The sequence below is a fragment of the Benincasa hispida genome, chromosome 2 (genome assembly GCF_027475165.1).
Source record: "Benincasa hispida cultivar pf3 chromosome 2, pf3_genome.v1.1, whole genome shotgun sequence".
NCBI classification, from domain to species: Eukaryota; Viridiplantae; Streptophyta; class Magnoliopsida; order Cucurbitales; family Cucurbitaceae; genus Benincasa; species Benincasa hispida.
In genome coordinates this window covers 43,442,943-43,468,588 of record NC_143479.1, presented here as the reverse complement: position 1 = coordinate 43,468,588, position 25,646 = coordinate 43,442,943, and the positions used below count along the sequence as shown (strand labels likewise).

The window sequence follows — 25,646 nt, the reverse complement described above, 5'->3', positions numbered from 1 at the left end:
CAGCTAAGTTTTACTTTTGCTGGTCAGAGGAGTTGTCTCTTATATTCTTATTTTCTCTCTTTTTTTTTTTCTTTTCATATTGCATCGATCTTGGAAACCTACCTTTGTTTTGACTTACTCCCATGGGTGACATATGAACATCCAACTACGAGCAAGTTCCGTTCACGACTTAACTCTTATCAGTTTGGGATTTTCCCTTGCGCTAACATTGGAGTTTTTATGAATTTTTTTTTTATTGATAATGAACGCATTTTCCTGATAATGACCGCATCTGCTCAAACCTTCCCCACCCCCAAATTTAGAGATGCGCAAGGTTCTCATTGCGTTGTTTTGGACAGAAAAGACAAAACACTTAGTCAAAATTTTGAAAAGAAGGTTTGAGCAGAGTCTTGAAATAGAAAAGGTAAAGCAGTGCTATTGCTATTAATTATCTAAGTGTTAGTTAGAAAGTGCAAAGTGTAAGAAATATTGCTAAAGGTATGCATACTATTCATCATGGCAGCACAATTAATAACGCAAAATACAAGACAAGGAATATCGCAATACTTGACAAAGGATGATAAGTAAAGAGGCTAATGCATATGGAAAGAATAGCTACTCAATTGTATTAAAATTAACTAAGTATACAAAGAATTATAATCATCGCAATACAAAATTTAAGCATGTACAAAAATCAAGGTATAGCTTCTATATATAAGAATAATGAAATGAATTTATCCTTTCTATTTTATTCGGACGAGCGCAAGGTTAAAGATAATACAATGCATCCATTATCGCAAATGCATAATTGTAGAGGATGGGCAACAACGCATGCATTAGTGCAACACACCCCTAAACTCAGCGCATTTCTGGAGGACGGGCGCACGGTATTTCTACTGGCACAACACTACCTCGACATAGTGCGTTTTCACTAAGGACGGGCGCAGAATACATACACGCGCAACACACTCCTCAGTGCAATGCATTTGTGTAAGATGGACGCAAAGTGTATCTTGTCAGCGCAAGATGCACCCATCATTGCAATGCATACCAGATGTTTATTAAAATTTATTATTATTATATTTATTTATTTCATCAACAACGCAAGTCGCTAAGACTTTGCGGTGTTCATTTTCTTTTAGGCAGTCATTCACTAAGATTTAAGAACAACGCAACTAATGCAGAAAAGTAAGTAAATTGAACAAGGCATGGAAATAACGCAATTGAATTAAATTGAAAGTAAATTCATAAAGTAGTAAAGGTTAAATTTAGTAAACAGTAAATAACGCAATGCAAAAAGCAGTAAAAGAAAGCTGTAAAGAAAGCATTTAAACATAGATGTAGGGATGCTGATTGAAAGAAGTTTTTCAGAGTTACCGCAATAGCATCCTCGCAAGCAGTCAATCCTGCTTGCCTAAGTCGATGGTCTCCATGTGTCGTTCCACATTGCCCCCATAGTAGGGCTTAATTCTTTGACCATTGACTTTGAATGCGCTGCTTCCATCTTCAGTTGTTAGCTCCACTGCGCCATGGGAAAGATAGTCTTGATGCGGAATGGCCCAAACCAGCGGGACTTCAACTTTCCTAGAAACAATCGCAAACACACGTTAAATAGAAGTACCTGTTGACCCTCGAAGAACGTTCATTTGCTTATGCGGTCTTCATGACACTTTTTGGTTCGCTCTTTATAAAGCTTGGCATTTTCATAGGCATTCATTCGCCACTCGACCAGCTCATTCAACTGTAACTTCCGGACTTCCCCCGCATTTGACAGATCAAAGTTCAGCTTTTTACTTGCCCACATTGCTTTGTGTTCCAACTCGAGAGGTAGATGACAAGCTTTTCCGAAGACCAGATCATATGGGGACATGCCGATTGGAGTTTTGAAGGTAGTCCTGTATGCCCATAATGCTTTGTCAAGCTTGGGTGATCAATCCTTCCTGGAGGTACTGACTACCTTCTCCAAGATAGTCTTGATCTCTCTGTTAGAAATTTCTGCCTGCCCATTGGTTTGTGGGTGATATGCGGTTGCAACTCTATGGCTGACATTAAATTTGGTCAACAGGTTGGTGATGATGCGGTTGATGAAATGTGAGCCTTCATCGTTGATTAAGGCATAGGGCATTCCATATCGTGTGAAGATATTTTTCTTGAGAAACTTCACCACCATGGCCACATCATTTTTAGCGCATGCGATGGCCTCAAACCACTTTGATACATAATCAATCGCGACCAGAATATATTGATGACCTTCTGAAGGCGAAAATGGGCCCATAAAGTCGATTCCCCATACATCAAACAATTCAATTTCCAAGATCAAAGTCAGAGGCATTTCATCCCTTCTGGACATGTTCCTTTTTCTCTGGCATCTGTCGCATTGCACAATATGGGCATGGGCATCCTTAAATAGTGTTGGCCAAAAATAGCAACTCTGTAGGATTTTTGCGGCGGTCCGCTGCCCCATAAAATGTCCTCCATAAGGGGACTCATGACAAGTTCCAAAATGTGCTTAGTCTCATGCTCAGGAACGCATCGACGCAAAATATGATCAGGTCCAAGTCGACACAAGAAGGGATCATTCCAGAATTAAAATTTGACTTCGTGTCTCAGCTTCTTCTTCTGCTGGTATGAGTAGTCTTCTAGTACTTGGCTGCAAACTATGAAGCTTACAACGTCCGCATACCATGGAACATTGACGCATACCGACATAAGTTGCTCGTCAGGGAACCTTTCTTCAATTTATTTCTCTTTCTTTTGAACCTCGCAATTTTCTAACCGTGATAAATGATCTGCGACTTGGTTCTCAGTGCCATTTCGATCTTTAATCTCTAACTCAAATTCTTGCAAGAGTAGTACCCACCTTATCAGTCTTGGTTTCGCATCCTTCTTCATCATAAGGTATTTGGTCGCAGAATGATCAGTATACACCACTACATTTGATCTAATTAAGTACTGTCAAAATTTCTCCAGTGCAAATACCACTGTGAGCATTTCTTTCTCTGTGATTGTATAATTTTCCTGTGAATCATTCAACGTTTTGCTGGCATAATAGATAGGATGCAAAATCTTGTCTTTGCGCTGACTCAAGACTGCACCCATTGCATGTCCATTGGCGTCACACATCAACGCAAACGGTTGCATCCAATCCAGCACAATCAAAATAGGTGCGGTGATGAGCGCATTTTTCAATGTGTGGAATGCTTTGGCGCATGCGTCATTGAAATCATATTCGCGATCAATCTCGAGGAGCGCGCTTAGGGGTCTTGCAATCTGAGAAAAGTTGCGGATGAATCTTCGATAGAACCCCACATGTCCTAGAAAACTCCTAAGTGTTTTCACATTGACTGGTGGTGGTAACTTGGATATTGCGTCAATTTTTGCTTGATCAACTTCTAATCCTGCCTTTGATATCTTATAACCTAGCACGATTCCTTCTTCAACCATGAAATGGCATTTCTCCCAGTTCAGAACAAGATTTGTTTCAACGCATCTCTTCAAGACTTTTTCTACATTTGATAAACAGGAGTCATAGGTGTTGCCAAAAACTAAAAAGTCATCCATAAACACCTCGACAGACTCCTCCAAGAAATCTGAAAATATGGCCATCATACACCTTTGAAAGGTACCTGGTGCATTACAGAGTCCAAATGGCATGCGACGGAATGCAAATGTGCCGAATAGGCACATGAAAGTTGTTTTATCTTGATCTTCTGGTGCAATCGCAATTTGGTTATACCTTGAATAGTCGTCAAAAAAGCAAAAGAATTCATTCCTCACGAGTCAATCTAACATTTGATCAATAAACGGGAGTGGAAAGTGGTCCTTCTTTGTGGCCAGATTTAACTTGCGGTAATCCATACATATTCTCCACCCCATGGTTCTCCTTGTAGGAATTAACTCATTTTTGCTGTTGGTGACGACTGTCATACCCCCTTTCTTTGGAACGCATTGCACTGGGCTTACCCAGCTGCTATCAGATATGGGGTAAATGACGCCTGCATCAATCCACTTCACAATCTTTTTCTTCATTACCTCCCTCATGACAGGGTTCAAACGATGCTGCCTCTCTATAGATCCTATTTTTCCTTCTTCAAGACGAATCTTATGCATGCAATACGAGGGACTGATCCCTCGAATGTCCGCTAAGCTCCATCCCAAGACTTTTGCGTTGTTCTTAAGGATCTGAATAAGTGCTTCCTTCTTTTCTTTGCTCAATGAGGCAGAGATTATAACTGGTAAAGTGTTATTGCCTCCTAAATAAACATATTTGAGGTGCAGTGGTAACGCCTTCAACTCTAACATGGGTGGTTCTTCTAAAGATGGCTTAGTACGTTGCGTTGTTCGTTCAGATAACTTGATTGTTTCAAAATCTGACTCAGTTTGTATTGCGGTGCAATTTTCCTCCCATATTGGGCCAATCCTAAAGTCTTCTTCCTCTGATTCTTCTTGAGACTCATGCCAATGTTCTTTCTGCAATTCTCGAACATATTGACAATTTTCCATATCACCTGGGTATTTCAACGCATTGAGAACGTTGAACTTAACTTGTTGATCGTCGACCCTTATGGTAAGTTCTCCTTTCTGTACATTGATTAGCGCTCGCCCTGTTGCGAGAAACGAGCGACCCAAGATGATAGGCACCTCAATGTCAGCTTCGTAATCTAATATGATAAAGTCAGCAGGGAAGATGAACTTATCCACTTGCATAAGTACATCCTCTATTTTGCCCTCTGGATGCATTATTGTTCTATCGGCCAACTGCAACGTAACTGTGGTGGGTCTTGCATTGCCAATATTTAACTTTTTGAAGATTGACAAGGGCATCAGGTTTATACTTGCCCCCAAGTCACACAGCGCATTTTCGACTTCTTTTCCCCTATTGAGCATGGCAATGTGAAACTCCCTGGATCTTTCATTTTAGTGGGGATGTTGTTCTGAAAAAGCGCACTACACTCATATGTTAATGCGATCGTTTCATTCTCCCCGATCTTCTTCTTGTTGGCAAGTATGTCCTTGAGGAATTTCACATAGCTCGACATTTGTTCCAATGCTTCTATTAAGGGAATGTTGATATGTAATTGTCGGAGAACATCTAGGAACCTCTTGAATTGTTTGCGGTCATCTTTCTTTCTCAGCCTGGATGGGAAAAGTGGAGGATCCCGCCGTACTTCCTGTTCAATTGGCTGTTCATTAAAGTCATTTACTTGCTGTGTTTTAGGAGCTGGAGGTTGCGGTGACTTTGAATCTGAGTCTTGCTGAGATTCATTCTTTGTAGAGGTATTTTCTTCCAAACTGGTAGTTCTATTGTTTGTGGTTGAATGGTCACCATTGATGATTGAATCTACTGGCCTTTTCATTGAATCCGGTACTAGTGGCACAGGGACCGTTGTCTTGCCACTTCTCAATGTCACTGCTTGATATTGTTCTTTACCGTGTGGTCCCGATGCTCCCGAGCTGCTGGACAGTGTACCAAGCGCTCTATTCTTAAGTTCGATCGCAAGCTATTTAATCTGTACCTCCAATTTCTAAGGGAGGAAGCTTGCGATTGCTTGATTGCCTCATTCTTCTCAATATATTGTTTCAATAATATTTCTAAAGACAAGGTACTAGAAGAGGTATCAGCAGAGAACGGTTGGTCGTATGATTGTATACTCTGAAATCTACCTTGGCTGTGATTCTAATTAATGAAAATCAAAGGATTACCTCGATCCCCGAGATGACTATTCTGATGATTACTTTGGCCCCCCTAGTTGTGATTCCCTCCCCAACTGAAAGTTGGGTGATTCCGCCAACCAGGGTTGTAGGTGCTACCGAATGATTCATTGTGAATAGAGTATACGGATTGTTGATTCAACAGGCAGACTTCCACTGAGTGCCCCTCTCCGTATTGAACGCAACTTATTGCGGCCACTTGCATCAGTGCATTGGCTTGCGCTAAACTTTGAGAGAGATGTCCTTGCTGAATAACGATAGTCTGGAGGAGCGAGGTTACTGTGGCCATCTGGGCGGCCAGGGAGTTCATTGTATTAGCTGGTACAATGGCACTTTCTGCTCTTCTTTGTTCCGAGGCTCTTTCCTCATACCCGTTATCTATCCACTCATCTGTATTTCGCGAAACGCGATCTAAGATGATCTTTGCTTCCGTATATGTCTTGTACATTAACCCTCCTGCCGTGGAGGCATCAGCAACTGCTTGCGTTGATCGATCCAAGCCGTTATAAAAAGTCTCCATCAGAACGCAATCGGGCATCTCGATGTGCGGACAGTTCTTCCCTAATTTTCTGAAACGCACCCAGATGCTCAAAGTTTCATATCCCTTCTGTTCGAAATTCAACACATCCCTCTGTCTCCTTGCGTTGACGGCTAGAGGGAAGAATTTATTCATAAACCTCTCGACCAACTGGTCCCATGCGTTGATTTCATTTGGCTCTAGTGACTCAGCCCACCTCCTTGCCTTATCCCGCAGTGTATACAGGAAGAGATACAATCTAATTCCTTCGGGAGTCACACCAGGTATGGAGAATGTGTTGCACATTTCTACAAAGCTGGTCAAATGAGCATGCAGGTCTTTTCCTTGTAGACCTCCGAATTGTCCCGCATTTTGGATCAATTGAAGCATGACCGGCCTTATCTCATACCTTGCATTCTCCACAACCGTGGGTCTTGAAATTCAGAACGAGAAGTTATAAAAATTTGGCGCCGCATAGTTCCTCATAGGGATGTGAATATGAATCATACAAGCTCATGTCTCCGGCAACGGCGCCATAAACTTGTTGACTATAAAAATAAAGTGTTATTCTATGTTGTATCGCTTATGCACACTACTGATGATATTTTATGCGATACTACGTTCTAAGTATATGTCTTGAAAGTGATATGCTCGTAGTGTGCAATGAAGTAGTGCATGTCATGAGTTTCCTTGCGCTGAAACCAAGTATAATTCCAACGCAAGTTTCTCATAATGATCCGAGGTCGAACACGAGGATTGTTGTAGTTAAATGCGATACTTATGTGATACATGCGATCAGTTATAATAATGAATAAAGAATTTTGGTTTGTACAGAAATATAAATTACGCTGAAGGTAAAAATGCGTTGATAAAGTAAATTCCTAAACTACTATGATACGTGATACAGGGGTCGAAGACTGGCTGTGAAGTTGTACAAAAGAGTCAATGAATGCGATGGCAAGTCTTATGAATGAAGCAGAAAGAGAAAGAGTAAAGAGTAAAAACATCGCAAGTTCGTCAATCGTGTTAAGGACGCAACTAAATTTCCGCTTTCCCTTGGCGTACATCTTTCAGTGATCGGCCGCGTTCCCATACGTCTATGGTGAAACAAAGATGAACATGATGAACACAAGGTTGTTTCCATCTCTAGAAATACTTCTCGCTTTAGTTAACACATTTTTCCAACCTTCTCTCGATAGGCAGAATAACATCTTCACTTCTGCTCTCACAGGTAAAGATGTCGTCGAGCATGCTTTAGTTAAACTTAATTGATTCCTTGACACAAATTGACTCACTCACTTAATTCTGGCTTTTTACCCCGAGGATTAAGAACACGTCATGGAGAAAATTGATAATAAATGTATGGAAAGAGACAGAGAGATGATAACGATGATGATGATAACATTTAATTCTAAATTTAAGCGTTTGATACATGTTTGTGAATGAGGGATTAAAGAAGATGAACACCGAAGATGAATTAGAGAATAGAAACAAATACGGAAAGAGTGTCAATATCTTGACACAGATCCCGATCGGAGACTTGTGCTTGCCGACGTATGGATGTGGTGGAGAGAAAAGCTTCCCTCCCAGGCTTGCTTTTCCGGTAGAATTGACCTCCTTTTGCACAGAGCTTCAACTTCGGGAATCAGAAGATATCCTTGCTCGGAGACTCACTTTTCAGCCTTGTCTCGTAGTTCTCCTGGATTTACTCTGTAAAGTCTCTTCAGACCAGCTTCTCTCTCCCCATATCAGTATATTTTTCAGCGAATTTGAGGAAGCTATTTATAGACAAGACCTTGGCTTTTTTAAATTGTGGTCCCCACTATATAATTATAGTAATTCCTACAATGGCGTAATGGAAAATTCATTTATATTCCACGATCAATCCGTCAGAATTGTACAACAAAAAGCTGTACACTTGTCAGAATCGTCTGCGAATGCGTTGCTCTTTACACCTTCTATCTATCGCCGCATGCGGTGTTGTTTTTTATTACCGCATGCGGTTGAAATGCGTTAATCGTTAAAGATCTTGATCGATTGTCGCATGTGCCGTCATTGTGTTGATCATCTCTTCATTCTTGATTGATGGGTGCATGCGATGTAGATACGTTGTACATTTTGTCTTCGAGCCATAACGCATGCGATGGCCTATTTCCTGCAAAACAGAGACTGAAACATTCTATTTTGCCATTGCAATGGCGTTAGTGGATGCGTTTACGACATTTCATAATTTTCGTATTTCTTAGCCAATTCTTACACTATCGACGCAACTTTCCTCTCTTTTTGCCGCAATATCTAAATAAAACAGCATAAATAACTTGTATTTCTACAAGTTGTCAATAAGCATTTCCGCTATACGATAGTAGAGTTTCATCTCCCACTTGCTTATCGTATACACGACACATTCTCCTCCGTTCTCTACCAAACTCACCAAAGCCCACTCTTTGGGTTTTTGACGTCGAGGATACCCGGGTTTCTCTTGTGCTGGTGTCGTCCCCGCTGCATTGTTCGTGTACGTTCTGATCGTGTTGTTGCAGTCAACATACTCGTCGGGTGCTGGTAGATCTGTGGGAGGTTTTCCGCTACTTAGGGTTCAGACGTTCGAAGAGTGTCTTCATCTGGTATGAACACTTTCCATGGTTTTTATTGTATTCTGAGTATGCCAATAATGAAGTTTATATGCATAACTATATGTGTTGAATTTATGTCGTTTGTGTTTCGGTCACTCTGAAATCGGAGCAATCTAAGCCCGCTCATGGAACTCTCGGTATGAGATCCTTCATGATTCACTTGTATATCACATATACATGCTTAAGTTCACATAAGATAACCAAGGAGCTTTGTTTATTGAATATGAATAAATGAGAGAATTAAATAACACTTATTTTATTTATTAAACAATGGGTATCTTTACAAAACAATGAGACTCCGGGAGAATTAGGACACCAATCCCAACAAACACACTGTTGATTGGTTATATCCAATGGATACGAAAATATATCTATAGTATGAAAAGTCAATTGTTAATCTTTAGTAGAGTTACTAACAGTTAATGAAGGATAATTAATTTAATTAAAAAGTTTAATTAATTAATCAAGTATCATTGGAGCTTCAATGTATAAATCCATAAGGTCCCCTTATTAGTTCAATTAGGATTAATGAGAATTAAATTAATTTTCAATTAATTTGAACTGTTCAAATTAATTAAAGGGAATTAATTAAATGAGAAAATTAATATAATGTATATGATACATTATAATATAAAGTTTTAATGAGAGAAATAAATATTTGAATATGATTCAAATATTAACGATATGAATATGATTCATACAAAAACTATAGGTTAAATTAATATGAATATGATTCATATTAATTCTATAGGTTACTTAAGAGAAATAAATATTTGAATATGATTCAAACATTAATTATGTTAATGTGATTCATATATGGGTTAAAATTAATATGAATATGATTCATATTAGCACTATGAGAGATTAATAAATTATAGGTTATATTATATGTGATATAATATAAACCATAGGTTATATGATATATGTGATATAATATAAACTATAGGTTATATGATATATGTGATATAACATACAATTTTATTGATATGTAATAAGGTGGTTATTACGTATATTTAAAATTCAAAATTATGAGTTATAATTTTATTTTTGAATTTTAAATAATGGAAAGGGAGTTATTTTGATAACAACCCTCTCCCCCCTTAATCTCTCAAAAACGTGTAGCACATAAAAGTTCTAGGAGAGTGGTTGTTTATCATCTTCAACCTCCTAGGTTTCGCTCTCTATTATTCTCTCAAGAATAGACAATTTCTCCTCATCTTTTACCAAAATTACTTTCAACGAGTCCACACCTTTGCTCTGATTCTCATCCTAGAACAATCGAGGGCATTGCCTTCCTTCTGCTTTCAAGAGCACGTAGGAATGCAGACCACTACATAAATAAGCCAATTACGGCTAAGGGAAAAAGCGAGCAGCACCTTGTTTTATATAGGTTGGGCGGAGCTTGAACAAGTTCCTGTTTTTTTTCAAAGGAGGTTCTTTTCTTTCTCCAGACCGATGACTTGCTTGTTCAGGTACCTTGGTAAAGAGTACTTAGCTTTGTAAAGAGCATCTTTTTAAGCAAAGTGTTGAGTCCACCAGCCTGGATTCCGCAAGGCTGGCTAATCATACGCAACAGGCTCGAAGACCCCTGGTTTTGGAACCGATCATGGCATTTCATTGATCAAAAAAGTGTCAAAGAGCTTTAATATGCTTCTTTGTTAAGTAAGAAATTATGTATGTAAAGGAATCCTTCTATAAGTCGATTCGTCATTACTTAATGAAAATCCCAACATATGTCGTTCTCTTGCACACCTTGTCTCACCCCTCCCGAAGCATATGGATCCACCCAATTGATGAACACTCAAACCAAACTCACCCATCTTTCAACTCCCATTTCTCTCACCCCCTTACTTCGCCTCGAAAATATGATGAATGTATTGCAATAAATGACGATCTTGATGGAACAAACAAGCATGCAACGGAAGAAATTAGAATCAATAAGCACTTTAATTACACTCAATTTGAGTTCTAAAAGCATGCATGAAAACGTTTTTCATAAAAGAGGTTTTCAGAACTTATTCCTGTGATGAATCCTCCAAATCCAAGCCACTCTCCACGAATTTGACCTTCAAATCAGTAGTAGACCACCAAGAATGTCTTCTCTACTATTCTCAGCCTTGGATTTGAGTGCTCGAACTCAATATTGAAGTGAATTGAGTATAAGATTGAGAGGATTTGAGAGAGAGAAAAGATTTTCTGCAGAATTTCATCAAATTTTAGCATTTTTCCCCTTCCTCTCTGAAATTATTGAGCTTTTATGTATCATAATACATGTAAGCTTTGAATTTCAGTCACTTTGACACTTCAAAGAGTACTCACAAAGTGGGAGAGGTGTTAATTTTAGATCAATCCACCAAAACACTCAAGTTTTGTGGATTTTTCCACTCAACCAAATTAATTTCCAATTTTCATTGATTTAAGTCAAAATTAATCAATTCCTAAATTCAATTTCTAAAATTGAATTTTAAATTGATAAAGTAATTTGATTTTAATTAATTCATTCATCAATAATTTAATATCCGATATTAAATTAATCAAACATCTAATTTTAAACATGATCCTATTCATGTAATCAATATTTAAATATTTTAAACTCTCCAATTTTGTTTAATTTCAGTAAAATTAAACGTTAATTATATCAAATATAATTATCCAACCCTTATTTTGAAATTGAACATTTCAAATTCCAACCCTAATTGAAAATTTGAACACTTCAAATTGTAATCCTTAAATTCAATTTGAACACTTCAAATTGAAATTTAATTTTGATTTTTGAACATTTCAAAATGACTCAATTCACTAATCCAAGGTGTTAATGTTTTACGAGCTAGTAGAGAGACCTTATGGACCTATAGATTATGAGCTCCAACGATTTGAGGTTAATTGGCTAAACTCTTTAGACTGAATTAATCAATATTCGTTAACTACCGAGTCAAACTACTATAGCTCGATGGTTGCACTTTTCTCACTGTAGTTATATTTCTGTCCACTTGATTTAACCATAATTAGTAAGTCGACCCTTCACAAGTTGTTCATAATAACGGCTGGGTTGGTGTGAATTCTGTCTTGCACCCTATGTCCCCAGCTATCTATCTGGTCTTACCTAGGGGTGGAAACGGTTCAGTTCGGTTCGGTTTAGTGGTCAAACCGAACCGATGCGGTTCGGTTCTATTTCAAATTCGGTTTTGACATTTTAAAAAAATCCATGTTATATTCTTTTTTAATTAAAAGCGGTTCGGTTTGGTTTAGTTTTAAATTCGATTTTGTTCTTTAAATTAAAAGCGGTTCGGTTTTAAATTTGGTTTTACTCTTTTTTTAAATATATATATATATATATATTAGTTAAAAACGATTCGGTTCGGTTTCAAATTCGGTTTTCGAAAGTGAAACCGAACCGAACCGAATTTTCGGTTTCACTGAGTTTTCGGTTCGGTTCGATTCAGTTTTTAGAAACGGTTCGGTTTTTGTGGTTTGAATGACCACCCCTAGTCTTACCTCTTAAATGAGAGGCTTATTGAGTGGGTGTTGTTGAGCCAACTTTCACCTATGCAAATCTAAAGATAATCTCGAATAAACAGGAGTTTATAGTAAACTCAGAATTAAGGTCGAGTTACCTAGGTCATTTATTCGAAACAGTCAGTCTTAAACAATAAACAACATTATAAAGTAAGAGTGACTTATTTCTTAGTCTGATCTTATGCAAACTCATTGCATAGGACGCCCCCACTTCTCATGTCTCCACATGAATGATTCAGAATCACATCGTTTGTACTATCTACAAAGCGGGCCACATCTGATAGTATTACCATAATAAGGTACCCAACCTTATTCATATAATATAGACCGTTTTGGCTATTTATTCGAACTTGATCCATCTTTATGTCTTTGCATAAAGTTCAAGAATTCATGTAATAGCCATGAAACTTAGTTTATTGGATTTAGTCTTTACAAGTGCAATTTACATATTCAACAACAGTTTTATTGAATAAATGTCAATAATATCTTTATTGATAATAGAAAATGTTTAATATTACAAACTGCAATTTTAGAACATACGACTCAACAGATCTAGCTCTCATTAACTTTAGAATTGAAACATAGAAATGTCACTATCGTGTGGGGAGTCAGCGCTCGAGTGCGCTAACAGCCAATGCCATGGCCTTTCCCACCCTAGATAAGAACCCTACTCCAAGCAAGCATCGAAGGAATTAATCCAATGCTAGTTCGGGCAAGCAGGTAAACTATATTGTTCCCAGAGGCTTTCTTTAAAGCATTAAAACTACGTGTATCATCTCCTGCGTCTCCATGGGAGCCCTTCATACAAGTTTGTTGTTAGGAATGTCTAATGGTTTTTCACCTGGAGAACTAATTAGATTGTGCGAGCGGAGGGCCATAAGGAATGCAAAAAGAAAGAAAAAAAGGCAGAAGTCTGGGGCACCTTTAGATTCTTAAGTCGGTGAGCAAGGAGGAGCACGTAGGAATGCTGAGAGAAAGTGAGAAAACTGAATTTCTTCAAGAAGGGTAAATTCTCGATTCCTTTTTCCTCTGTAAATCAGAATAATGAATAGGATGCTCAATGAATTTTGCTTATCAATTTACGTCCTCTAGTTTATTCTACATTCTGTAAAATGTAAATTGGGACTCAATTGCATTCACGTGCTTCTGTTGTGGGTATTCGAAACCCTTCAGTCTTTAGTGTCGCAACATTACGCAACTGGTATAAATGACCTTCTTCGATTTTTAGGGTAGTTTATTACCTCCCATTCGGCCCCAACCAAATTTCTTCCACTTGTATTTCTTCCTTTCTCTCATGTAATTAATATAACAATGCCTAAAATTATCCTATCCATCTCCATGGAAAGGTAAGTTCTAGCCATTTTCTAATTTAGAGGATTTTGGAACAACGTAAATCTTAGGAGTTTTATTTGATTGTAGTCTTTCATCTTGGCTATAAGTTTTATTTTGATTTTTATTGTTTATCAATGACATGATTTTGTTATTGATTGACAACCAATGCTTTATTATGCAATTTGAATGCTTTTGAAGCAACTTGCAATATGTGACATGTAATTTTGGGTTAATCCTTGAGAAGCAATAGGTTAGATGGGCTTGCATTTTTATTGTCTATAACGAAGAGTATTGTTCCTATTGACTTAGGGGAAACCGTAATGAATATTTAATTAAACGATGGAAATTAAATGTTCATCCTAGCATAAGACCTAAAGCGTAATGCGGTTAGTTAATCATGTTTAGTATGGATTCATCTAGCATGTTTAGCTAATTAGGTAATTAGGACCATTGGTTAGATTTTCAATCAATTGGGCTAGACATAGTCAAGAAGGTAAAATTATATTTAGACAATTCGGTGATCGAGGTTACATTGGACAATTACGGTCCTCTAAGCTAGGTCGTTCCATGTAATTACATAACTAAAAATGGGTTTCGAGGAACTAATCTTCCGTGCTTCCCTGTGGTTTGACCCAGACTTACCACTTGTGCTATTAGTTAGTATAAATTGTTAGTTTGTGATTATAAATATTATGTGACCAGCAGAGAAAGGGTTTATGACACCCACTCTTTCGTTCCTTCATAACCCACTTACTATGGTAATCACCAATTATAATAACCAACTCAGTGCCCCAAACACCTCTTAGTGTTTACTTTTTGTTATTACTATTTCCTACTCATTCTCTCTTTCCATCTTTGTCGCATTATTTACTATTTTCTATACTGAAATTAAAATAGTATGTACAAAAACACAGATTATTATAATCAGACTAAAATAATATGTATCTCAAATATGGATTACTATGATATCCAAAATATAATAATCATCTACTATAATAACGGGCTCATTGCCCCAAACACCTTTAAAATGTAATTTTTACCTAAAAAATAATTATTAAAACAACTTTGTAGTGTTGTCCCTTAACTCAACCTAAATCGCCCGAACTGGATTGATTATGTTCGAATTTCGGGTATCGGATTTTCCGAGTTCCTCACAGTCCATCCCTTCCCCTTTCTTCAAAGTTCAACCATACAACTTCTTCTCAGGTACTCCAACTGAGTTTGATCCGATAACTTCATAATTCTGCAAAAAGACGATCAATTTCGACTCTCCGATTCGAGTGGAGGCTGAAACAGGACGCTTCTTTTTATGGGTGAGGCCAATAAATCCACCTCCACCGCCGAGGAGGACTTGCTGCTCAAGAGCTTCTTCGCAGAGGTTAGCGAAGTTGAAAGAGATAATGAAGTTATCAGGTCTCTCTCTATCTCTTTCTCCCAATTCTTTATCCCCAAGCATCGTTTTCCTGTCATGTATTGGAGGTGTATGACATTAATTCTAGTCAAAGAGCCATTAGGGTTTGTTGGGGTTTTCTTGTGTTCTATCATCTGTATGCTCGTGTTTTTAGTTCTTTACCCAGGAGTGTGCGCATTTGTTTTGTGTAATTTTTCTGTTATAGTTTCTTGATCGTATTTTTGGTTTTCTCGTGCCTCCTGGGAAATGAGAACCTGTATTGGTATGGCTATGGGATGCTTTGTAAACACTTAGATAGATTAGATTGGATTTTTTTTTCCCTGAAAAGTCTGCACCTGTTGCCCACGGGCCAAGACTTTGGAAACATCAAGGGACCTTAGCCAACGGGACTGCCCTTTCAGGGCATTTTTCACTAGTAGATTTTGATTGTATGGAATCCTTTTGGAGACAGAAATGCCAATTCAGATAGTTTGTAGGGTGATAAGAACTCATCTGTCATGTAGAAGACGAAATTCTATTGCTAAAGTTTCATCTCAGTGAATTTCCTGATGGTGAAGTTAATAGGAAGATTTTGTGGATTTCTTAAGAAGCTCATGGGGCCTTTCTTGGGACCCAATCTCATATTTTCAAAAAAAGAAAAGAAGAAGAAGAAATCTGACATAACTCTTCGTTGAAGAGGAAGTTTAGAAAGCAATTGAAGACATAGGATCATATACAGCACTTGGCATAGATGGATTTATGATGGAATTTAGTAAAAAAAGGGTGGAACATTTGTGAGATTATATTATCAATAGAGATTCCATTTGTGCAAAATGGTTGTGGAGGTTCAAGGTTGAGAAGAGACACGTTGTGGGACAAATTTATTGTCACTTGTAAGCTATAAGGCCCAGGCACTTTAGCTTAGTTGGCGTGTCCATATCCGACGCATGTCAGATGCTTGGACACTACGGCATTTGTTGGATACGTATTGGATATGCTTGTTAGTACAAATGTGCAATAGATGTAATTAGCCACTAGCTATACAAAGTCAAAAGTAAGTCCAATATTTGCTATACATGCATGGAGCCGGAACACTTGTTTAAATTTGAGAGCAAAATCTAATTTTTTAAGCACATAAATGCATAATCTCGTGAACTTTGAATACATTTGGATTCTATCATATAGATTAGCATCCCTTCTTGAATCTTAGAATAAGAATCTATGATGTTAACAAGTATAGTTGTGAGCTCCTACACAAAGCAGGTGGTATTTTTGAGTGACATGTAGATTTTCCTATCCGGATCCTTGGAACTTCATACCAAAATGTTTTTCATTTTTTTCCCTGCTCGAAATACCTCCTGTCAGTCACTCTTTCGTTTAGTTTAGAAGATATTTAGTGTGGGGAACTTCTCTTATTTTGTGGTGTCTGTTTAAGTTCTAGATTTTCTTTTCATCATGATCCTTTCATCGGCTTGATTGCTTTAACCACAAAGCTATGCTATTTGAAAATTTTCCTAGGAGAATGCCAACAACTTTGAGTTTGAGATCATGTAGTCTGTGTTTTGGTTGTCTTCTGGAAAAATGTAGTTTTGTTGCGAGATGTGTAATGTGTATAAATGTATTTGGCTTCAGATCCATTTGTTGTATTTTTTTTTTCTTTTTTGAAGATGGGCAAACAGAATATCATCATCAGTCATCGTTAGGAATTGCTGTCATTGCCTATCAAGAATGGAGACTTGGGGACTGGGAATATGGGAAAAAGGAATTCTATCACAAGCAGACAAACCAGACAAGGAAATGAGGATTTTGGTTTTGATTCTTGTTCTCGTTCTTGACTTCACGCAAGTGAAACATTAGCGAAGTCTATTCATCTCATGACTCCTTCAAATCTTCCAGCTGGAAGCATTTTTTGTGACTCTTTAGCTGTTTTTGATGTAGGTAATCTTGAGAGTTCTTGTAAATCTTGGCTTTTTTTAAAGTCTTTTAGGATCTTTGTTAATTTCTTTAGAGTTCTTGCAAATCTTTTGTATTTTACCATCAACCTTGTAAATCTTAGGTTAGTTATCCAACCACCTCATAATCTTGTAAATCTTGTATTTAATCAACCGGTTATTTAGATCTCCCACCCAAATTACCTTCTATACCGGTTACCCTTTTCCTTTAAACCCAAGTTCCTTGCTCTTCTTATAAGTAAGAGGCAGCCCTTGTATTTGAAGGAAGATTTAATAAAAGTTCTGAGGTATTTCTTCACTTGTGTGCATCAAGTGGTATCAGAGCTTCACTTCAATCCAAGGCTGAAAATTTCCTTTCAAATTGGACCCCTTTCCTTCAAACACTATGGTCGCAGAGGCTTCCTCCAACTTTGAAGGCCGTCTGCACGATGTAGAATTGGCCATTGTTGACATATACAAAAACAAAAACGTTTCCACTCTCACTAGGGCCATAGAAAAACTCACTCATCAATTTTCAACCTTCACAGCCTCTATCCAAGTTATCCCAAGAATTCCAGCCAGTACAAGAACCAATGTTCAAGAAAGAAGGCAGGAGAGACTAATGATCTAGATCTTTCTTTACCCGGAGGAGGAAGATGATTCAGGAAGTTTGTTTGAGAAACCCAAGAAGACCAGATGGAGACCAAGAAAAACCATGATTTACAAGAACTCTCAAGATTACCTACATCAGTTTTGCTTGGAATTTTGAACAAAAGAGAGGTGGTAAGTGAGAATGTAATCTAGGACCAATGGGATGAAGTTGATCTTTTCCCTTTAGATGAATGTGCTTGCTTATATTTTGCAAGTATGGAGCTGAACAACAACAATGCTAGGTTGAGTTTTTAGCCATTTTTACGTGTTAATACAGGAAAGATTCTTTTTCCTCAATGTAATTGACAACCTTTTAGTCTACTCAAAGGAAGTACATGACAAGCCATCAGCTTGATATTGAATATGAAGACCTCTCTTAATGAAAGCTGGTTTCTGGTTTCTCACTGGAAAAAAAAATCATTTGGGCAATGATTTGCTTATTTGTGAAAGTCCACTTGGTTTCGTGAGACGGAAGGTATAATTTATGTGAAATTTGCTGCCTTAACATCTCGCTGCCGATTTTTAGAGTGGGACAAGGAATCATGGAGAATAACATTGAATTCAAAATTTTGAGATTGGTTGCCAAAGCAAGTTTAGCTTAGTGGTAATTGGCACATACTCTTTCTTTTGAGGTTAAAGGTTTAAATCGCCATCTCCACTGGCCACTTGTACTGGAAAAATTTTGAGATCGGTGAAGAACTTTTATCATTTAGATTTCATTCTTCTAGATTCGGTCTAAAAGAAGATTAAAAAAGCAAAAAGTTATCATGTGTTGGACTCAGATGAGGGAAGCATAGAAATCAACGAGTATCCAACAGGTGACCTATAAATGGGAGGGAAAATGTTGTGGGACCCGAGATCATAATATATAAAAAGCTTGTACATTGAGGGAATGAGGAGGAAAATATAAATTTTAAGGTAGGAGTATGTAAGGTACGTAGGTAGGGATGTTAAGGGACATAAAGGTAATTAGATAGATAGTTAGTTAGTGTATCTTATTATAAATAGGAGGGTGAGTGAGGGAAGGTAGGTAATTGTTGAGTGATCTAGGGTTGGCATACTCAAGAGGGGAGGTTCCAAGTGCTTTTATACTTGGTTTATCTTGTAGTTATTCTTTTATATTTCAATATATTCTAGATATTAATTCTAGTTAGGTTGCATCCTACCAGTGTACGTATGGTTGGATGGTCAGGAAGTTGGGGACCGATTTTTGTTTTTGATAGCAACTTTCATTGAGAAAAAAATAAAAGAATACAAGGACAAAGAAAAAAACCAAACCCACAAAAAGGAGCCTTGCTAAAGAAAGGTGCTCCATTATCCAAAATAGTATCTATAGAATAATTACAAAAAAATCTTCGAGATTGAAGCCTAAAGGGAAACACGTATAACCATTTTGGTCAACTTAATTTATTTTCTTTTAAAATCTAATCCAATTAAAAAGCTTTTTTTCTGGGAATCTTCTTCTGCCTCTATGTACAAGGGTACCTCGTTCCTTCTTTAGTACTTAATTTTGTTTTACATTACTATGTTGAATGTTGATTGTCTGAATTGGAATTTCTAGTTCATATGCCTTTGTATTCTTTCATTTATTCTCAATGAAAATAATTGTTTCTATAATAATAATAATCAATATTATTTTGTGTACCATCCACAATTATGGTGTTGGTATTTTATCTTTTATAACTGTTGGGACTTATCTTCGTAGGATCTTGTCCTGCTTCAAATTGAATCCATATGAGTATCTAAAGTTACCATTTGATGCATCTCCAGAAGAGGTGAAAAGACAATATCGTAAGGTAATTGCTTTGTTTGAAATCTGATCTTGTACAGGATTTGTTCTATAGGTTGTTTAATTTTGTCCTTGAGTTTTTGGCAATCATCTAATTCACTTAAAAATGACGAATTATTTGTAGTTATCATTGCTGGTTCACCCTGACAAATGTAAGCATCCACAATCGAAAGAAGCATTTGCAGGTATATTGATTTATGGTATTAATTTTGTCCGGTTTAATGTTTTGCGTTCAAGGAAATTGAGATTTTATTTTAACTGTCTGTGCATGTAATGTTTTTGCGTTCAATGCTATTTATATTGTATTTTACCTGTCCGTACATGAAATGTCCAACTAAAATCAGTTTGTCTGATACTGAGCAGCATTGGCAAAAGCCCAGCAGCTATTACTTGATGAGCAGGAAAGGGATTATATTCTTAGCCAAGTCAATGCAGCAAAAGGCAAGTGAACCAATGCTTTTAGTGAGATGAAAAAATAATGGGGCTTGGAGGCTGGGGAAAATAAAATTTATGCCTACACGTTTTTGTATCTCATCATTGCATTGCATTTTAGTGGACAGAGTTTCTTGATTGCATTACATGCAGTAGATACACGTACATCTGATCAAGACCACAAAGTACGTAGGTACAAACTCATACCAACATATGAGTTAGGAGAATAGATGTTTATACATATTTCTATTACACCATGCATTGTGCCTGTATTAGATAAACCCGATCCTGTTTGAAGTATCATAATCCTATACTCATTCGGGAGAACAAATAAAGCCTAGAACTACTCGGCAATGAAAAATATAACCTTCATGTAATGCGGTGTAGGTGTCTTTATGGCCATCGTTAATTGTATTTTTTGTAATTGTCGGTTGTCAGTTGTCAGCTTGGTTCAGCTTGGTTGTATTCTTTTGAATTGGAGTTCTTTCCTCCTGTAGGCGAGGAATCCTTTTGTGGGGTCTTTTTTTTTTTTTTTTTTTTTCCAAAAAAACTTCAATAAGATGGGAACTTGTGCTGAAATGCATGTAGAGCCTAAATTCTCCTAGTCACAAGGGTTCTTTTATGTGACCTAGGTCCTGAAATTTCTCATGGGCTGAGGTTCATGGCCCGTGGATATTCTTTCTTCAGTGTTTTTACTTGTTTTTCCCTTTTCTTTTCTGGAGCTTTATGGAGTTGAGAAAATTTCTCACTTGTATGTATTTTGAACTTCAGAAGAACTTCTAGCAAAGAGGAAGAAACATTTGAAGAGAGATACAGCTTCTAAAATAAAGTCATTGGTTGAAGAGGTGAGCTGAATTCCATTATTCTCCACATTTCATATGCTGTTATTACCATTGTGTTCTACTTGCAATAACAATGGAGTCAAATGATTGTTATTTCCCTAAAGTTGTGTTTTTCTCGATGAAAGCATGGTTTTTTGTTATTAAAAAAAAAAAAAAAAAAAAAAACAAGAATTTTGATTGTCCCACCACGAATTGGTTGGACCATTGGAATTATGATACTATGAGTTGATGTATTCACATGATTTATATATAGTATATGTCAGAATTTTGTATTTTGGTTCCCATGACCTTTTATGCCATGCTGATTTGGCACAGGGAAAATATGAGCAACAGTATGAGAATACAGAAGAATTCAAGCAAGAGCTAAAATTGAAGGTTCGAGAAATATTAACAGAACAAGAATGGAGGAGGAGAAAGATGCAGATGAGGGTATGCAGGATGCTCAGATAATTTGATATTCCTCTGGATTCTTTTAAATTCTAATATTTGGGAAGGATTGTTCATTATCTATATTTCTTTTCTTACGTATAGATTTCTGAGGAAGAAGGCAGATTGAAAAAAGATGAAGAAGAAACAAAAGAAATGTGGAAGAAAAAGCGTGAGCATGAGGAGCAGTGGGAAGGAACCAGAGAACAGAGGGTTAGTTTTTAACTTTTCTGTAATGATAAACACAAGATATCTAGTCGTCTTAACACGAGGTCTCTTAGACATTCTGGTTCTTTAAGACTGTAGAATGTGAACTTTTGCCAGTTTACCGTTCAAAATTTTCACTTGGGGAAATGTCATTTTAATGAAATGAGACAGAGAACCTGGTTGAGATATATTGAAGTTGTTTATATGATAAATTGATACTGGGGGACTACTAAGTTATAAGGGAAAAGCTTATGAATTTGTGCTTCCAGCTTTCTGGTTCTATTATCTGATCCAACACCTTCAAGTTTTCTGCTGACAATTGAGTGATTAACTTGAATGTTTAATGTGACAAACACGTGGAAGAATTGGTATCTTTATGCTAAATGTTCAACTTCGAGCTAGGACATGGAGTTTCAAATCTCTGATTTCTTTACCATATTCTGAATGGAACTAATTGTTTAATTTGCACTTATGCTCTTCCTTTTGTCGATGTCATCATCAGGTTTCAAGCTGGAGAGATTTTATGAAGGGTGGAAAGAAGGTAAGTTAGTATTACATGGTTTTCAGTGTACTGACAGATTTTTGTGATTAAAGTTGCCATAATTTGAAATTTTCCCTGTGGCACAGGCTAAGAAAGGAGAAACTCGACCACCAAAGCTGAAGACTGAGGACCCCAACAAATCGTACGTCCAGCGGCCAGTAAAGCGAGGTTAATTGGATCTATTTCATTTAAAATTTGCTCTGCAGCCAGCCAAGATCCGATGAGTTCTAGGGAGACTGGATGTAGGCTGACAAATCTTATGACTCGCCTGTAAACTACATAGTTAGAATGCAAATCTTATTTATACAATATCAAAGCAGCAAAATCCTTTTAAGTTTGATTTTGTTATATAAATAGAGCATTTGAAGGATGGAATGTCAGCTCAGAGAACTAAATGCAAATTCTGAGATGTTAGAAAACGCACCTGACGACGCGTCCACTTAAAGGTAACATGTTTGATAGTTGCGTTTTATGTTGAACCTGTTTTATGAATGCCTCCTTCCATGAGGTTATTCATAACCATGATATTGTTGATCAAGTTCATCAAGCATAAACTTGGAGCTGATAAATTTTATACCTACATATCGTTGATTGTGACTTTAAAGATTGGACATTGATATTTTTAGGTTTGTATTACTACTAACATGCTTTGGAAGTTATAAACTTTGGTTGAAAGATAGTTTTTCTCATCAACTTATCCCTTGTAGGCTCTCTCTCTATCTCTCTCTCTTTTTCCCTTCTAGGTATCTTCATTTTTTCTTCTTTTTGGATCTATTTTGGGCTTGTGACTTTAGCTTTGTTTTTTAGTCCCTGTGACTTGTCCATTTTGGTGCTTGATTCTTGTCGACCATTTTGTTTTTTAAACACAATTCCAAGACAATACTGCCCTTTAAGATTTTTTATTTTATTATTATTTTTTTAAAAATATTGTCATACCTTTGTATTAAATCAAAATGATTGGTTTTTAAAAGCACAAGTATCAAAATGGATCCCTTAGAAGTATAGAGATTTTTTTAAAAAAAGATTAATGTATATGTAATAGATGTTTTTAGTTTTAATAGTAGAAAAGCCAAACTAAATAAAAGTTAAGTCAATATACGAAGTTAGAATTTGAACTTTGATTTGAAAACCAAAGCCTTAAAAGAGGTGATGAATGAATTAATTGTGTACAATATGCTAAGAGTAGTGCAGTGAATAGATTTTAGGTGTTGTTTATTATCCTATTTGAGATTTGGGTGTAATTGTAATTGGATTGCATCGTAAAATAATTGAAATGTATTAGTAAATGGATTACTTTTGGTTGTGTTTAGATCGTGGAGAAATAATGAGTTCAAACGTAATGGGATTGTTTTTTTATTATATTTATCTACATGTGTAATTGTTGTGATGTTTTACCATAATATCCTCAATTTTTTAAAAAATTTAATACCCAAACTAAGGATTTAAAAAAGGACATAGTAATTATTTTAAATTACGTTAATCTAATTCATATTTTAATTTGATTATAGATTTACTTTTTCAAAATAATCTTTTTTCTAACTAAGAATATTTCTAACAGATATTTTTTGGATGTATATATATATAAACAAAATATTTAATTATATAAATATATTCTTTTTTGTTTTTAAAATATAACAATAACGTTGATTTGAAATATTAAATTAGAACTAGAAATACCTAGTGTGTTTGATTCCAACTAAGCGGTTTGGAGCAAGAGCAAGAGCGAGATCAAGCTTGAGTGAGAACAAGAGCGAGATCAAGCTTGAGTGAGAACGAGAGCGAGAGAAGAATTTATTAATGAAATCACACATCTAGAACTTAAATTCAAGTTTGGAAGCCCAAAAAATAACCATATTTTCGCTATGCAATCTTAAACCACGGCGAGAAGTACTTAGCGTGCTTGGTTTTGGCCACACAATAAGGGTTAGAGAAAGAGCAAGAGTGAGATCGTAAGCGAGACAAGCATGAGCAAGGGCAAAAAAATGAGGGATTCAGAAAAGGTGCTAGGACAAAGAGAAAAAATGCATATAAAATTTGATATTTTTGGGTTTTGTTGGTCTTCATAGTAAAAAGTAGTATGTTTTTGCTCAAATCGAGGTGTACAGATTGAGGGAAGGCAAGGGAAACGTAAGTCAAAATCCAAGTGGATCCCATGTAATTCATCTATTTGATCAGATTGACACCTCTTGTGGGAGCAATCGAATTGTAGGAATGAGGGTAATGTTAAAACGTGGACCCCACCAATATTTTACGTTATAGAATTAGGTAAACAACTACAAAAGTAATCAAGTGGGTCCCGTTTCCATGAATTGGACTGTATTTACTAGGTTTATGGGATAGTAAATGCAACCTTAGTGTTTTGGAATATTTATGCATACTTTTCAATGATAGGTTTTGTTGGTCTTCATAGTAAAAAGTAGTATGTTTTTGCTCAAATCGAGGTGTACAGATTGAGGGAAGGCAAGGGAAACGTAAGTCAAAATCCAAGTGGATCCCATGTAATTCATCTATTTGATCAGATTGACACCTCTTGTGGGAGCAATCGAATTGTAGGAATGAGGGTAATGTTAAAACGTGGACCCCACCAATATTTTACGTTATAGAATTAGGTAAACAACTACAAAAGTAATCAAGTGGGTCCCGTTTCCATGAATTGGACTGTATTTACTAGGTTTATGGGATAGTAAATGCAACCTTAGTGTTTTGGAATATTTATGCATACTTTTCAATGATATATCAATGATGCATTGCTATTGGACATGAAAATAATCTACTAAAATATAATTGATAATAAATATGAATGAGTATTTATTTTAAATGATAAAACTGTTGAAAATATTTTTAAATAATAAAATATTACTGTCTATCGATGATAAATAGTGAAAGACAACGATCGACATCTATCACTGACACTGATAAATATCTATCAGTGTCTATTGTTGTTTATCATTGAAAAATAGTGATATGTTGTCTTTTTTTTTTAATTTATATGATTACTAACGTTATTTAATTATAAAATACTAAGAATGAATAGAAATTATAACCTATAAGTGATTAAGAATAATAATATTAATATATAATGAACAGAATCAGTCAAATCAATTAATGATCATTAGTCCTTTTCAATAAAAATTAATGATCATTAGTCTAGTTTACTAATATAAATTAATTGCATAAGGGCTGTAATGAATATAATTGATTTGACTGAACTTATTCTTTATATATTAATATTATTCTTAACCGCATATAGGTTATAATGTTTATTCATTCTTAGTATTTTATAATTAAATAAAGTCAGTAATCATACAAAATATTTATATAAACATGAATTCTCTCCTCCCATGTGAAATTTACAACAGGAATTGATTCTCCCGTAAGCATCTTAAAAGAATCCGTGGTACTATTTTGGTACTATTTTTCAACATTTTTGGGAGATAAATTTGAAATTGTTTTTCTTTTTTTCCTTTCCAAATAATAATTATATATATATATATATATTGAGAAGAAATAGTAATGATAATTTAAGTAAAGGGATTAGAAACAAAAAAGTGTATACATTTTTATTAGTTTATCTGGTAGAGTATATGTCTTTTTTTTTTGTCGTAGAGAGGAGTATGAGAGAATTTTTCTCTTTAAACTCATTTGCATTACCCAGAGAACAAGAGAGAACGAGAGAGAGAGTCAGATTCTCTCCTCCATTTTTTCAGTTTTTGTTATGTGAGAGCCATTGAGAAAATAATGAGTGAGGGAG

At 36.1% G+C, this 25,646-nt stretch overlaps 3 protein-coding genes and 1 pseudogene across 3 annotated transcripts; 1 reads left to right on the top strand and 3 right to left on the bottom strand.

The window, feature by feature from the left end:
- Nucleotides 1-1,379: 1,379 nt before the first annotated feature.
- Nucleotides 1,380-1,849, bottom strand: LOC120072070 (uncharacterized). Its single transcript, XM_039024491.1, has 2 exons — nt 1,650-1,849; nt 1,380-1,563 (listed from the first exon to the last, which is right to left on the bottom strand). Exons 1-2 carry the CDS (start codon nt 1,847-1,849, stop codon nt 1,380-1,382), a joined length of 384 nt encoding a protein of 127 aa, XP_038880419.1.
- A 2,103-nt stretch (nt 1,850-3,952) lies between these two features.
- LOC150037918 (uncharacterized) lies at nt 3,953-5,018 on the bottom strand (annotated as a pseudogene).
- Nucleotides 5,019-5,725: 707 nt separating this feature from the next.
- LOC120072068 (uncharacterized) lies at nt 5,726-6,598 on the bottom strand. The gene has a single exon (XM_039024490.1). The coding sequence runs from the start codon at nt 6,596-6,598 to the stop codon at nt 5,726-5,728; it is 873 nt and encodes a 290-aa protein (XP_038880418.1).
- Nucleotides 6,599-14,736: 8,138 nt separating this feature from the next.
- Nucleotides 14,737-22,588, top strand: LOC120071134 (Chaperone DnaJ-domain superfamily protein). Its single transcript, XM_039023212.2, has 9 exons — nt 14,737-15,099; nt 19,364-19,454; nt 19,572-19,632; nt 19,811-19,888; nt 20,651-20,724; nt 21,037-21,150; nt 21,253-21,360; nt 21,857-21,895; nt 21,982-22,588. The coding sequence occupies exons 1-9, from the start codon at nt 14,996-14,998 to the stop codon at nt 22,066-22,068; spliced, it is 756 nt and encodes a 251-aa protein (XP_038879140.1). The 5' UTR covers nt 14,737-14,995; the 3' UTR covers nt 22,069-22,588.
- Nucleotides 22,589-25,646: the final 3,058 nt, after the last annotated feature.